The following is a 16,540-nucleotide window of genomic DNA, read 5'->3' as shown; positions in this document are numbered from 1 at the left end:
CACACACACACACACACACACACACACACACACACACACACACGCACACACGCACGCATGCACGCACGCACGCACGCACGCACGCAAGCAAGCAACGCACTCGTACATATAGAATAAGTTGTTTTTTAAAAGTCATAAATCACATCTTTTCTTTGTATTTCCATCGTTCTTCTTTGTGAACAAATAGTTTTTAAAAAGTCTCCTTGAAACCACGAAGCTAGATTATGAAGACAAATACCATGGAAGTCACCAAATGACATGCTCTTATCTAATGCTCTCGGTATTGTGTCACTCACAGGAAACAAAGGGGACCCTGCCGGTCAGTATGGTCTACCCGGTCCAAAGGGTGAACCAGGTAGCCCTGGATACCAAGGTATGGCTCCAGAGTTTTCTTATTTTAAGAAAGAAAACCTAACTTGAAACACAAACTAATCACTTTTGCACTTATTGCTGGGAATGGTTGTATCAATATTTTCTTTACCATTTGCCCATTAAGGTATGTACCAAAAGGATTTTGTGTGGCATTGTGGTAGCATCCTTTAACCAGAACGATACCAGGACCAGGCACTGGGGACTCTCAATGCATCCCTACCATGGCCCCTGTGACTGATGGCATTGGCACTGCAATATACACCCCCGAGATTGCATAATGAGAAAGCAAATATTCAAGCAATTAAAATTCAGATTATCTTGCCGTCTCTGTCATTTTAGATGGCCACAAGTCATTGTGGAGTACCCCTTTCCCCCTCAGACAGCAAACAGCAAACTAGCAGACGTGGAGAGTTCAAATTTGTACTTTTGCTTTGGGCCCTGAAGAAGCATGCATCGATATTTCAAATAGGCATGCTTTTTTAACTTGGGGATTCTTCTGTTAGGAACATATCTGACATTAATAACCAGGAAAGTATAAACAGATGCATACACAGGGCTGTACACTACATGGACAAAGCAAACATCTGTCTACAGAGAGGTGATTATGTCTTCCTATGGTCAAGTGCAGTCAGTCAGTAGGGGTAAGGCTTCAACCTAGGCTTGGATTGACATAGCTTCCTGGTAAATTAGGACTTTGTATTTAGAATGCTATTGTCATATTGCTTTCTATGACTGAGACAGACGCCATGACCAAAAGCAACTTGAGGAGGAAAGGGTTTATTTCATCTTATAGTTTATAGTCCATCATGACAGGCAGTCAGGGCAGGAGCTCAGGCAGCCACCTGGAGGCAGGAACCAACGCCAAGACTGTGGAGGGGCACTGCTTACCGGCTTACTTCCCAAGGTTTGCTCAGCCTGCTTTCTTGTACAAGCAAAGACCATCTGCCCAGGGGTGGTGCCATGTACAGTGGTCTGGGCTCTCCCACGTAGTCATTAATCAAGCAAATGCCCCCTCAGACATGCCCACAGGTCAATCCGATGACGACTATTTCTCAATTGAAATTCCCTCTTCCTAGACTCCAACAACCCCCCCCCAAAAAAAAAACAAAAACAACAAAACAAAAACAAAAAACCAACAATAACAACAAAAAGGCAAACAAACACGCAAACAAACAAAAACCCTATGGCATCCATGCATCACCTTGAAGTTCCATTTGGCAGGAGTCATGTTTTATTTCCCTAAATAGAGTGTCTAATCAGAACACCAAATGAAAATCACAGGTAAACTTGAAAACTTCGCACTGAGCATCACAGATGACATCAAGACAGCAGTAAGAAATGTGCGCCTGCTTGTGGGTCTTTTTGTTTTAAACCCCGATGAGATAAAAATTTCCAGGCTTAAAGTAGCACAAACTGTGGGCATTCTTCATTGCCTAGTATTTTAATCTGGAAAGCATCAGTCTGAGGTTATTGTATACTGAGTCAGGCTTTTCCAGATATTTTCGTCTTACCCTGCTGCTCGATCCAGTGTCCCGTGGTCATCCGTGTTTAAATCGCTCTGGTTTCTTATTTGCCATGGCTTAAGCTTAGAGTCTCACGGACTGTTCTGTTATTCCTCAGCACAGGGTTTAGACGCTCGGTTTTCCTTGGCTAGGGCTTCATGCTCTGCACTTGCGGGAACTCAGTGAGAATGTATAGAGCATAGTTCGGTCCAGGGTTATGTAACCTTGTCCTGGGCCAGTCTAGTCCCATCCATCCGCATCAACTCTGAGGGAAACAGAGTGTAAATTACTTCCGAAACTCTACTCTCGACACAGCTCTAACTTCGAGGTACCATTTTGAATGCCTGCTTTGGCAACTGGAGCTGCAGTGATGGAACCATGTATCCCTTGCAGCAAGGTGCTTGGGATCAATCAGATAATACAGAACAGGGTGAGAAGCCAGTCCATTTGATTAGTTAGTGGGCACGGGCACTGGTTTAGTGTTGCAATGAATGCTACTTCTCCACGGATTTGGAGCTTTGCGCTCGGTGTTTTGTTAAAGATTCAGCCACTGATTTCTCAGTGTAGACTATTGGTTTACTATAAATTTGGATTAAAGTCCCACATGTGAAGAAGCATTTGGGAAAATGGCCATGTTTCTAGTAATAACATAAATATAATTTAAAGTGTATCAGGGTTCTCTAGTGGAATGGAATCAACAGGCAATATATTACATATATAATACATTACTATGTACTGCAAAGACGGATTTATTCGATTGACTTATACTGGAGAGGCTGGCTAGTCTACAATGCCTGTCTGATCTTTGAAGAGTCAGAGAACCCCTTAGCAGCTCAGTTGATGAAGCTAGTCCCAGTGTGGCACCGAAGGCCTGATGGATACTTGGAGAACCCCCCATGAGCTCCTCCTGCACCCTCAGTTGAAGAGGAAGACCCTCCCTGAGAGAGGACTGAATTTTAATCAAGACTCTATGAGTAGCCATGCTCCTGTGCTAGAACCTCCAGACTAAAGGCAAATTATAAGAAAAACAAGGCTATAAGCCCAAAGTCTTTCATGGCACACGACTTGCTCTCAGGCTTCTGGCTGTAGCGCTGTGGCTGGGCGATGGGGAGGGGGTGTTTGCAGGTGTAGTATTTTCTCCCAACCACAGGCAAACCCATGTCAAGAATCCAAAGCCGAATGGCCCATTCTAGAAGACTTAGAGAGCAGTCAGCCTTTCCTTAGGAAGTCTCAGTCATGAGACAGAGACTGTTAGAGACTTTAATTTTTAAAATTTTTCCATTATTTTAAGAGATGCATCCATTAGCGACAATGTGCAGCTCTTGTGTAGAATTTGGTGAGGTTTGCTCCAGAGGCCACAGGGCGGGGTTGGGACTGAGGTCAGGAGGAAGCAGATGGCTTTATGGGTTGTTATTAATTTTCTTGGCTACCACAATGTTATTTTGGCCTCATACTACAGGTTATTTTTCAGGCTGATGCCTTGAAGCATTTTGAGATGGCATTCCACAATGGTTGTGTTTTACTTTAAAATCTTCTGGCATTTAAAAACATAATTTAAGATAAACCCAAACATCACACTATTTACCAAGACATTTTGCTCCGGGGAAATTTTTCCTAAGGAAATAGTTCAAAAGGAGAGCGCATGGTTAACGATCTACAGAGGAGGCCAGGGGAGGTGGACATGTTCAATGCATCTGTGCACGATGTTGTCAAAGAATAAATAAAAGACTTGCATAAATATCACTATGCAGAACAGTAAAATGAATTAGGAATACTTGATTGATTGTCTGCCTCTACTGCTGAGTAGGGGGAAATTAGATTGACCAGTTAAAGTAAAATTGATTAAAAAGTCCGAAAAGGATAAACAACTGCAAACTTGAAAACCGATTGCGATACAGTAACAGTTTTTTTTTCTTTTCTTTTTTTCGGAGCTGGGGATCGAACCCAGGGCCTTGCGCTTGCTAGGCAAGTGCTCTACCACTGAGCCAAATCCCCAACCCCACAGTAACAGTTTTGAAAACAGAAAAATTCATCATCAAAATTTTCTCAATAGCGTCTTCCTTATCAATTGAAAACAGTGCAAATGTAAAACCAACGAAAATACCCCACACGACAGATAGTTCGGCTTGGGGTGGATCTTTTGGAGTCACTGTTTCAAAGAGCAAGCTACAACTAACTGAATTTTGGCCCTTCCTTCTTTAGGACATACTGGAGACCCTGGAGAGAAAGGCTTTCCTGGAGATGAAGGGCCCCGAGGACCACCAGGCAGACCTGGACAGCCTGGCTCTTTTGGACCACCAGGGTGTCCAGGTACCTTGCCAGAAAGCCTCGGAAACCCCTGAGCGTTCATGTGACTTGGCGTACCAGGAAGAATCATTCTTCCTGCAGGGCCCCTTCACATCTCATTCAACCCAAACCCAGTCCAACTTCCGTTTTAAAAGACTTGACCTCAAGCACCACTGGCAAAGCGCCAGCGCTGCACCAGGCAGATACCGCTGATAGCCTGTCATTTTTTTCTGTCTCCCATCCCTAAAGCAATGTCACATATACAGCTCAGGGTTTTAAAGGATCCTTTTCCTTTCAAGTCAGGGGGCCCGCGAGGGTGGGGGTGGGAGGGAAGGCAGGCACTGGCAAATTAGAATCATGATTGGCAACTTCGATTGTTTGTAAGTGTATCTTTTTGAAAGTGAGTATTTGTTTCCTTGGGGTTAAAAAAATATGTAGTAAGAAAAAGTAATACAACTGTGTCCCTGGTTACTCACGCCTGAAGAGCACAGATGACCTCACCAGGGAATGTTACTTATGTGTCACTGTCTGAAAATTTCCCTCTTGTCCCCAGGTGACCCAGGGATGCCTGGACAAAAGGGCCATCCAGGGGAAGTGGGAGACCCCGGACCAAGAGGTTATGCGGGAGATTTAGGGAGGCCAGGTCCTGCAGGAGTGAAAGGTAAGTAGGGGGAAAGCCCAGCTTTCTAGAAAGGTCCAGCACACTTGGGGCAAAATTGCGTCTCCTTTCTAGGATTAGTGGCTCTGCTTGATCAGGCCTGGCACTCAACAATACTATCAGCAGGTCCCTCCAAACCCCAGGGGTTGAGGTCACCCTCATCTTTGCTTGCCCTCCCTTGAGGAAGGCCCAGGATCCTGGTGTTTCCATCCTACTTTTGAGGGCCTGTTGTTTGTGTCTGTCATGATGGTCTCTCATCCGCCCATTTGCCACCACTGACTATCAAGCCTAGATTCTGTTGGGTTAGGAGTTGGGTGTCATTTTAAAGAAAATGTATGTGATTCCAGCCTTCATGAGCCGTTTCATAAGAAAGACAGGTGTGGCCTCTAACACCATAGCACTTGGGTTAAGTTTCTGCATGCTTAATGCCTTATACACGAATTAGAGTTTCAAAATGAACCCTGGGGAGACGTGATCTGTGTCTGAACCGTAGCCCCATGGGTGGCAAGCATTTGAACCCTGAGAATTGACAAGGAGGGCGTCAGGGTGTGATCTGCAGGACCCTCCCCACTTCAAATGAAATTTCAGAATTAAAGGCATGCTTGCCTGTATTAAGTTACTATAAGTAATTTTATAATAGATGATAGTTAGCTAGATTAGATTAGATAGATAGATATGTAGGTAGGTAGGTAGGTAGATAGATAGATAGATAGATAGATAGATAGATAGATAGATAGACAGACAACCAAACTTTGAAAAGTAAAAACATCTTCTTTAAGGTCAGCCTTGAACCCTGTGAGTAAATTACCTACTGGACAAAGTAGAGCCATTGAGTGATGGAGAGATAGAAGGAGACATTTCAGAGGCCCTGGAATCTCTCGTCCAAACGTGATAAGGACGTCCAGTCACACGTGGTAAGCAGCCTAGCACTCAGGTTGCCGGTGACAGCATAAGTCACAGAAACAGCTCGATGATCATTCAACTCTTTAGACACTAGAATTGCACCCATGCCCATTTCTTGAGTTCAAGGCACTATAAGCGCTGTCCATCATACTTATAGAGTGTGTAGACCACGCTCTGTTTGCATGTATATAACATCAAAAGTGGCATTTTTAACCTTGTTAGTCCATGATATGAAATCAATGCACAGCCACAAAATGTTTTCAGCATTGTGGATATTGATTAAGAAAACGTTCAGAAATAGGAGAGCGCTGTACCAGAGGTGGACACAGAGGCAAGTGGCAGACTTTAAAGTGTCTGTATCCATCAATGTATGTGTACTGATCGTGGTAAGAGGTAGGAAGATAAGAAGGTGTTCCAGAGGAAGAGTGCCCATTTAAATTATATGCGCTTTCTTTGCTGGATATAGAAACACTTTCCTGGTTGTAGCTTTTGGCCTTTAGAGGCAATAGTGGTCTGATTATTTGTCTGGCTAGGCTATAAGGAGGTGCAGCCCAGAATGCTTAGAGTTAACAAATATTTGTGTCCCTGTGTTCTTCCGGGTCTCCCTCTCATTGGTCCATTTCTCCTATTCTAGATAAGTGCTTTTTCTCCGTGCTCTAGCATAACACTTGCACAGGACTTTCATAACAACAGAATGGGATTCTTTGAAAACCAAGACCTTTCCATAATGCCCTTGGTATCAGCTGATACACAATAAGTATTTTGGTTGCAGAATAAGTAGTTATGAAGTTAGGGGCCAACCAGCAGGCGAGGGGCCAAATTTTCCTTGCCCACCCCCTGACAAGTTAGTTCCATCTCCTCTTTTCCTTCTTTAGCCCCGCCATCTCCAGGTCATTGGCTTAGATACAGATATTAGATGCCAGTAAAATCAAAGTACTTCTTCTTGGAAGAGTTAGAAACAACTTCTGGAATTAAACATTTTATTGTTTTGAAAAATCCAAATTCTTTTTTTTTTTAATCGTTCTCATCCTTTCTGCTTCTCACGCCTCAGCTTTCCAAGATTCCTAGCCTTTCAACAAGCTGTAGGGCAGTGTGCATTCCTCAGGGCAACGCTGAAGGAAGGGGAACTCTTCCTTTGGAAGTTTCCAGAACACTGGAGCACTTACTGGCAACTCAATAACCCGACAGGCGTCCGCGTTAGAACAAATGGTCTCTTGATACCTCCTCCATCTCTGCTGACATTGGTAGTAATGTGAAAACCAGACGACCCATGATGAATTTAAAGTCTCACACAACACGATGATACTGTTGTCCTGAGATTTTCCTCTGGTGGTTGTGGCCATTTCCTGCCTCTGGCAACCCCTCAGCCCTCCTGGCCTCCTCTTTGACTTCAACATTCTTCCAGTCTGGAAGGATTTGGGAGGAATCCAAAAGAAAACATCTGACATTGTTAAGGGCTTTCTCTTCACAGCCTCCCAATTCCAGGGAACATTTCCGAGAGCCTGCAGGTGGTTGTAATATGTCTTCCTTTTCCTTTGAACATTTATCAAGTAGCCTCACAGTGACATTGCTTAAAAAAAAAAAAACCCTCATAGACGTGAACTCCGTCCATAATAAAATCACTTTAAAAGTAATCGCTAATTGCCTCCTAATGTGCATGGAGATAGTACGTTTCTTGAGAGGTTATTGGAAGGGAACAGATCAAAGGGCATTTCGCTCCCCAGCCACATCCCTGCTGCAATGCTCCTTTGCGACCACTGGGGGACGCTGTTTCACTGCACACGGCTCAGCAAACAGTCCAGCCAAATGTAAAAACAAAACAAAACCGTGGGATACCGTCTTAAAATTCAAAACATCCCGGGATAAATCCATTGTTGCGGTTTATCATGCCGATGTAAAAATGAAGCCCGATCCAGCAGAAACACTTTGAAGTGAGAAGCTAAATATTTGAAGTATGTTCCGACTAAGGTAGGGAACCAACTTTCTTGTTTGAACAAACCAGCTGCTGTGAACTCAGATGTGTTTGCTCTGCTCCTACAGACTGGATGGAAGTTTGAGTCCTGCTTGGGTCTGGTCATGATTAAACTTTAACTCAGACACAGGCTACACGTGGCTTCTTTATTTGCTTTCTCTAAGTACATGTACCCTCTAAAAGGAAAGCACCCCATTTCTATTGTACATCCACACGAGATGAGAATGACAGAAACCTACTGAGAATCACCTGCTGCGTGACAGTCTGTTGTGGAAGGGGTATCTGGGCCAGTGGCAGGAGAAGCTGTTCAATTTTGTGTTTGTGGAGGGATGTGTGCACACATGTTCCTGTGTGCATACATGTTCATGTGTGTGCACTTGCGTCTGTGGGCCTGTGAGTGTCTGTGGACACTCTCAATTGCTTTCCACCATGTTTCTGTTTTGTGGTTTGAAATAGGATCTTTCACTCTCAACCGATGTTCTTCTTCCTTGGTGAATCTAGTCTGTATCAGGTTGACAAAAAAAACCTAACTGGACACTTATTGAGCCTGAAACTCCCTGATTGGACTGGGGTGACATATATGCACCCAGTTTGTTTGTTTGTTTGGTTTTTAATGTGAATGCTGAAGAGATCCTTGTATGGGGAGCACTTCACTGTCTGAAACATCTTCCCAGCCCTTCTAGTTCACTTTTGAAAGGTGTTTGGAGATGTCTTTTATGAGGAAGGAAACGCCTTGTGTCACAGAGCTATGACAATCAGAGCAGCACCCCCCCACCCCTGTTCTGTACTAAATTATTCTCCTGTCTCCCACCCCAGCTCTTAGCAAGCTGGATGCTGCCGCCTCTTTGTCTTGTCAGGTCACGAATTATGTCTTTCTTGTCTCTTCAGAGCCTGTCATGGGATACACTTCTGAGGGGTGGAGCCGAATGCACTGGGAGGCCATATGTACCCTTTCAATAGGCACCTGTATCAGGAAAAAAAAGTGTTTCTAGTTTAACTCTTATTTTGGAGTCTTTTCTTGATAAGAGTTCTCAAGGGTTTTCAACCTTTGCCTAGAGTTGTAAAGACTTCACTTCCCCCATCAACTTTAAAGTTAGGGTGGCCGGCAGCCTCATTTTGCATAGGACTCTCTTAGGATGTGGAAACTCCAGTGCTAAAGGTTCCAGTCAAACAGAAATACGCTGGTCACCCTATTAAAATGTAAAGCCCTCCAGTGTCCTGGGACTACAGAGTAGCATTTTTTCGGGCTTTAGAACCAAACCAATTGCCCGAGAGTGGGAAATCTGTCACTGAGAGCGGGCTGCCTGACACAGAAGGAAGGCACAGTGTGCGGGATGGCGGTTAGAGTCACTAGTCAGAGGAAGAACAAGCACACTGGCCCCCGAGTGCCACCAGGGGCAGCCTTAAATGGTGGTGTTAAACAGAAGGGCTATCGGAGAGGTGAATAAAAATTCCTCATTACCCAGGAATGTGCTTTGTTAGCCTAATTGCTCTTCATCTGGACTGTATATATTTTATGCATGAACAACTTTCTGATTTAGAGATGGGATTGATAAAAGCTTTCAGTAAAAGGGGAAAATTATGCTTAAAACCCTGCCCAGATGTAGCTGCATTCAATTTAGAAAGATAACATTGGGTCACATCAGGGTCGGCCAGTTCAACAATGGCAAGGGGTTGGGCTGTGACAGCCCAGGATCTGGATGTGTCGATGTGACAATGGAGAGTTGGCAGAGGCTGGGGCAGCCCTCCTTTAGCCAAGTCCCCAAGCCATCAATCTTGGCGGCTAACACTGGAGATCAGAACACACAGAAACAGCAACGTGGTCCCGAAAATTTATTATCATTTTAGATAGATTGCAGTAAATATCCAGATTTGGCAGATGAAGAAGGTCGTTGTGTTCTTTTGGTGCAAACTTGAAATACTGGCTCGCAAAATAGGAAAGAGGATTGGAAAGCGAACCCAGCCAGGACTATGAGGAAGTGGTTAGAAAATACAAAATTTGGGAAAAATAAGGACGCATCCCCAACTCCCTTTCTCAGTGCAAGGAAATATGGCTCATTCAAATGGATCTAAATTTGAGATCTTAAAAGGAGAATAAGTTTTATTTCGAGCACTGCTGGTAAACAGATTGGAGCCAATCACTACGCCATCCTCCAGTAAGGACTCTCCACAAGAACCTGCTTTACTGAAGAAAGAGAAATTAGCACTCAAGTTATTTCCCTACAGGTCGATGTCTCTAACTTCTTTGAATCATACCTGTTCCATAAATATATTTGAGAAAAACGTGCATGCCAGCAGAAGTTGTAGTGCATTCTTGAGCTTTCTCTCCATCTCTCTGGTCCTTGGTGTCCTTTCTTCATCCTCTATAACTCACTCCTTGAGTCAACAAGCATTTGTTCAACGTTTGCAAGGTGTAGGAACTATGTTCAGTGTGGGGATGGAAAGGCTAGTAAGGCCTGGTCCTGCCTTCTGATTTCCCCTTGATCCAGGGAGGAGCTGCCGAGAGACACAGTTGTCGTACAATCTGAATAGGCAATCCATCCTATGGAGGCTCTGTGGGCACCTCGGGAGCCACTTTCTGCGTGTTTAGTCATGTAAGATGAGTGTGTTGTCATGGAACGCTAATCTGAGTGAGTGGTGGGCTGTGTGGAGAAGAGCTTAGTTCTGTGTGGGAAAGAACAGCTACTGGAGGGCAAAGTGCAAAAGTGAACTTGGAAGGTCATTGGGTTTGGTCGAGGGCTGTGCAAAGATTCCTTCCTAGAACCACATAGTGAGACATCAAGACATGTGGGACCATAGGTGGTTGGGCTCTGAACCCACGAGGGACTATATGGTACTTGTTACCTGCCTGTTTCCTTCCTCTCTGCTCCCTCACTGCTGCCCCTCTCAACTTAGTTCTAGCCTGTTAGGAAACTCTCCTTCGAAAAAGTTAAGCACAACCCAACATACGAGGATGGAAGCCCCAGGGAACACTTCCCATCCAATGTGTTGGATGGCAACGTAAGTAAAGCCAGACTGATGGCTGTCTGCTTGGAGACCTGTAGAATGCCTTTGGTTAGTCCAGTCCCACGTGTGCTGACATCAGTGGAGGCGTGAGGTCTGGTTTTCAGGGCCCGGGTTGGGATTCAGAGATCCCCAGAATCGGTGTGCTTGCTGTGAGAAGGTGTCCAGGGCTCTTCTGAAGAACCAGCCGTAGAATCAGCTACAGCTGAGCTTGACCTACAGGTCTGTTCGTCAGTGCATGCTTAACACAAAACCGTACAGCACGTGGTAGTCCCATACACCACAGCAGGAATCATCAAGCTGTTTTGCTTCGTTACCATGACTACATCTGGAAGAAGTTAGGACCAGCACACCCTGACGGAAAGGGAAGATTCAAACTGGGAAGCAGAAAGCATTGGATTTACGGTCGTCCAACCTCTCTCCTTATCTAAAGAGATGCTATCACCATCAAATCAAAGGTCACTTCCTGCATCCCAATGTGGCAACTCTAGACTCTCTTCCATCTTGAAATAGTTACAAATCAAGTCGAGTCTTCTTGTCAGAACATCTCCACCAGATGAATGGGCTGAAAAATCTCTCAGCCTGGGTTCTGGCCCCTAGGGGGTGGCCTCCAGACAGTGAGATCTGTTAACCTTCCTCACGTTGTCCCATTCTCCCGTGGCATAGGCACGGGATGGTAGCCAGACCAATAGCTGGTCTAACCTTTGGGACACTGAGCGTGTGTTGTTTCAGGTCCTCCTGGGTCTCCCGGTCTGAATGGCTTGCATGGTCTGAAGGGTGAGAAAGGAGCAAAGGGCGCCTCAGGTAAGACAGGCTCATTGGTGATCAAGCTCTGCTCAATGGACTTGATGAAGCCAAACCTTTCCCCGATGTTTCCTCACATCCTGAGAACTGGGGGTGGTGACTCCAAAAGCCTAGCACGGGGTAGCAGCAATGATGGGGCTTTCTGGTTCTGTGGATGGTTTATAAAAAGGACATTTAAGAAAACTTGACGCCGAGGAGTGGTAGTTGATCGGATTTTTTCTTTTTATTGCTCATGTTTGTCAACTGAATACTCTTACTTCTTGCTCAAGTGGGACCAGATTTCAAGACGCTGTGAAACAGAGTCTTTCTCTTTTTAAAAATGTACAGCGCTCTGTTTTAAGTATACCACTGGCTTGTCCGACCAAGATAATCTAGTCAGCAGTGCTGGCTTGCCTGTACTGTGACTGTAGGTGTGGGCACGAGAATGCGAGCACGGGCGCTGGACAAGGCCAGAGGCTTCTCCCTGGAGCGGGAGCTACGGCCGTTATTTCTGAGTGGCACAGAATGGCTGCTGTGATTCAGACTTGGGTCCTCTGGAAGAGGGGCAAGTGCTCTTAACTGCCGAACTATCTGTCCAGCCCCAGCCTGCCGTCATTTTTGATATTACAGACAGGCCAACCTTCGGCCATCATGTTTTATCCTGTTCCATTAAAAACGCCTATTGTACTATTGTCTCATTCAAACAACCTACAGTCAGACATAGTAGCTAAACCCAAAAGGTAAATTTGAATAACTCTTAGAAAAGGGATTTTACAGCTAGGTGCGACGCTACTATTGGACAGAGATGGAATCTTTACGGAGTTTAGATTTTTCAAAAAGTAACTTAGGTCACCTGAAATCTGTTTGGTGGCCCTTGTAATTGGTCTGATTAAATATATAGGTGGCCTTTCCAAGAACCCAAGGATAGTCTCCCCGCTTTCGATGGACGCTCCGAAGTACTGGAGTTCTTATGGTAGACCCGCTCCACTCAGATTGCTAAGCAATCTGTTCACAGTTATTAACAATCATCTCCTTCGCTTTTGCTTTGTAAAACTGTCCGTAAACTAATGTTTCTTAAAATCTGCCACATAATCCCAAAAGAAACCAATCCTGTGGTTGGTCGTTGTGATACCATTAATAAAGAATCGGGACTCAAGGAATAGAGCGTTGTCACAGCCAGAGTTTGCTCTCTGCAGAGCCAGCCACCTCCTCTGACACACTCCTGCTGGGTTCTGTGACAGGTATAAATAAGGAGTAGGGACAACATTGATGCCATTTTTCTCATTAAGGTTTGCTCGAAATGGGTCCACCTGGGCCAATGGGAACGCCTGGGCTAAAAGGAGAGAAAGGCGATCCTGGGAGTCCAGGGATTTCTCCTCCAGGCCTACCTGGAGAAAAGGGCTTCCCAGGACCCCCAGGTAAGAAGCATCACACTTTGATATCTCTTCATGAACTAGTTTAAAACGTTTTAGGTGTGACGGGGGTAACATATGAATCCATGCTTCCACAGGGAGACCGGGAGCACCTGGTTCTGCAGGCATCCCAGGAAGAGCTGCTAAAGGTGACATTCCTGATCCAGGTCCACCTGGAGACTGGGGACCTCCTGGCCCCGATGGCCCAAGAGGTATGACGACGTTGTGACTGAGGATAACAGCAGTCTCTTCCTTAGAAGCTACCAGCTAGATATGGCTGTAGTATCTCACGGAGGAGCCCCAAAGCAGCTCTACCAACTTAGAAGATGGATATGTGAGATGCACCCGGGTGGGCCGTGTGGGTAGCAGTATTTCCTAGGACCAGGAAGAGAAGGGCACATCCCCCTGACTCTTCCATGTCAACTGCATCAGACCCCTGCTGCCCAGATACAAACAGAGGTGGAACAAGCATTTCTGATCACCAGACTGGCACTGCATGCCACAGGTGTCCACTAGGAAAGACCTGTGCTCTCCTTGTTGCCTAGCACCTGTCCTCTGGCCCAGAGGGGCAGGACCCAAGCCTGTCATGGACACAGAAAGTCATGCAACATGCCAGCAGTGCATGTTGCCTCTCTCATTGCTTCACATGGCTGGATTCTGGCAGGGCAAGATTCTGGAAATTACAAACAGCTTTTTAAAAAGGAAGTGATGAGAGCTAGGATGATCTGAGAGCCAGGGGAAGAGCATGGGTTAGTGATGGATTCTTCCTCGCTGATAGCCACTAGACACATTCACACTGTCTATACAGCTCTTACATGGAAACACAGACCTGCCACCTTGGAGGGGTAGGATTGTATATTGAAAATAAGAGCAATAGAAACTGTGCTAGGAAGTATAGACATTAAGTGAGAATAGAGTTAAAGTCAGCTCACTCCTAGGTACCAATATTCATTTTAAAATAAGATTATAATTTGGAGGGCACATTCCTTTCTTATTAGCTACATTTTCTTAATATTTTATTTGTCTATCTACCCACCCATCTATCCATCTAACCGTCAACCCACATGCCCATCCATCCATTCAACCATATAGTTATTCACCCACCCATTCATCTATCCATCCAACTATGCACTCACTCACCCAAGCACCCATCTACTCACTCATCCATACAGATATCCATCCATCCATCCACCCATACCCCATCCATCCACCCACTCAACCATCCATCAATCCATCCATCCACCCATTCATCCATCCACCCATACCCCATCCATCCATACCCCACCCATCCATCCACCCACCCACATCCATCCATCCATCCACCCATACCCCATCCATCCATCTATCCACCTAACCTGCTAAAACAATGAGATCATTGAGACCATTAGCTGATACTTCCCAAATGGTTCAGACAGAAAAGAGGTCTAGTATAAGTCTATTTAGTATAATGGTTACTGACATAACTTTTCTCAGCTTGGACCCTTTATCTTCTTAGGAAAAGAAATACAGTGATTTCCAAACAAGGGAGGTAGGGAATCACTATATTTCTTTTCCTAAAAAGCCCTCAAATCACTAACATTCACTTTTTGTCTTTGACTTAAAGCATGCTTTTGCCTCCTCTCTGTGACAGGAGTACCTGGACCTCCAGGTCCCCGTGGGAATGTCAGCCTTCTGAAAGGGGATCCAGGTGACCATGGTTTGCCAGGACCACCTGGCTCCCGAGGTCCACCAGGCCCACCAGGGTGTCAAGGCCCCCCAGGATGTGACGGCAAAGATGGTCAGAAAGGTATGAATGTTGGTATTTTTTCCGTGGTATGTGTAGACTTTAAGGTCTGGGATACTGTCTTCCTTCCATAATACCATTCCTATTTCTTGTGGAAGCGATGATGTCATTTCTAAAATGTCCTGGCTTCCTCTAAAAAGTCATCTGGTTTGAATAAAACTTGAAAGACAAGCACACAGTAGATAGACCTGGTAGTGTGCCCTGAGTTTGATGCCCAGTGTGTCACAGACTAGAGGGGCAGTGTTCTCTTGTAGAGCACTTGAGAGGTAGCACCTGGAGGATCTGGACTTCATGCTAACTCTTGCCTATATAGTTAGTTCAAGGCCAGCCTAGGGTACGAGGGTTTGTGATAAACAAATAACTAAGCTGGAAAACAAAAAGGATGGACCTTCTGCACCAGAACTGAGCAATAGGAATGTAGGGGGCCTCGCACCAGCGAATTAAAAACACAGAAGCCACGTTTGAGACGTGAAACTAGCCAGGTGTGGTGGCTCACACGTGTAATCCCAACGTACGAGAAATGCCACGAGTCCGAGACCAGCATGGGTTGCCTTGGCGCATCTGGGGCAGCCTGAGTTACAGAGTAGGACCATGTCTCAAAAATGCCCACTCCCCATAACATTTTTTTAAAAAACATAAACAAGTGGAATTAACCCTTGTACTTTATTCAAGAAAGCGTGCTTAAATATTATTGTTTTAAATAGATAAGCAGCATAAGATCTCCAAGGAGATATTACCGTTCTTTCTTTCAAACCCAGCCCCTCTCCCCGGTGCCCTACACACCCTGCCTGCTGTTGAAACTCAGTGTGTGTTTCAAACTTATTACAGCCCAGCCCAGTGTGGACTTATTCCGTTTCATGTGCTTGCTAGACATATGTAGCTGAGAAAGAAGTGGTGCTTCCTGGAACATTTTTATGGTTGTTGTTGTTGAGAAGGGACTATTGAGTATTTTTTTTTCTAGCTTCCTTATTTTATAAGAAAGAGGTATGGGTTCTAAAATCCCACTCTGAAATTTCCAAAAGAGGCTCGGAAATTAGCACCTTGCTTTCCTTCTGAGCCCAGTATGAGACACCTCAAAGGATTAATCAGAGGAAAAAGCAAATTCATCCCAGTGCTGCGGTACCCACAGTGCACAGGCTGTCTGTGGGCTTGCAAAGGGCACGTCTCCGAACAGTGCAGCAAGCACTTCGTCTCTATAAAATCAGCTATAAAGTCTCTATAAAATCTATAAAATCAGCTGGGATGCTGTAAGTTACCTCTGCAAGCCTGTGGTCTTCTGCTCATTGAATATCACAATCAGACGGACACGCCCTCAGAAGAAGAAAGGAAGCCGGGACAGCTGGAGCATGTGTGTTTACCTGAACATACGCTTCCGATCTGGGAAAATAGCATTCCAGCATAATCCTGATGACCTAGCCCAGGGCAGAGGCGATGTTAGAAATTGTGGTAGGTGAGGCTGTGGAGATGGCTCAGTGGCTGCAAAAGCATTTGCTGTACGAGTTTGATGAAGGAATTTTTAATCCCTGGAAATAGAGAACTGGCTCCTCTAAAGTATTCCATGACATCTGCATGTGTACTACGGCATGCACATGTACCTCTGTCTCTCCCACCACTCTCTCTCTCTCTCTCTCTCTCTCTCTCTCTCTCTCTCTCTCTCTCTCTCTCTCTCTGTCTCTCTCACACACACACACATAATAATTTTTTAAGATTAAAAAATTAATGAAGCCACTATCTGTGCATCCTGCTTTACTCCCATTCTGTGAGGCACACCAGCCAGTCCATGGTTTCCTATAACAAGGGCAGGGAGTTCTCCAGTCCATAAATATGTATTGGGCCCTCACTGGAGGTTAGAGGGAACTCAAACTT

General features: G+C 45.2%; 1 protein-coding gene across 1 annotated transcript in view; it reads left to right on the top strand.

Moving 5' to 3' along the window:
* Positions 1–16,540, top strand: part of Col4a4 (collagen type IV alpha 4 chain) — a 118,575-nt gene that overhangs the window by 83,265 nt on the left and 18,770 nt on the right. Inside the window, 7 exon segments of the mRNA XM_032901460.1 lie at positions 299–373; positions 4,077–4,184; positions 4,714–4,821; positions 11,429–11,500; positions 12,769–12,897; positions 12,990–13,103; positions 14,522–14,677. Coding sequence (XP_032757351.1) covers positions 299–373; positions 4,077–4,184; positions 4,714–4,821; positions 11,429–11,500; positions 12,769–12,897; positions 12,990–13,103; positions 14,522–14,677 — 762 coding nt within the window.

The sequence above is a fragment of the Rattus rattus genome, chromosome 4 (genome assembly GCF_011064425.1).
Source record: "Rattus rattus isolate New Zealand chromosome 4, Rrattus_CSIRO_v1, whole genome shotgun sequence".
NCBI lineage: Eukaryota > Metazoa > Chordata > Mammalia > Rodentia > Muridae > Rattus > Rattus rattus.
Note: the sequence above shows the minus strand (reverse complement) of the source record. Positions and strands in the feature narration are given on the sequence as shown.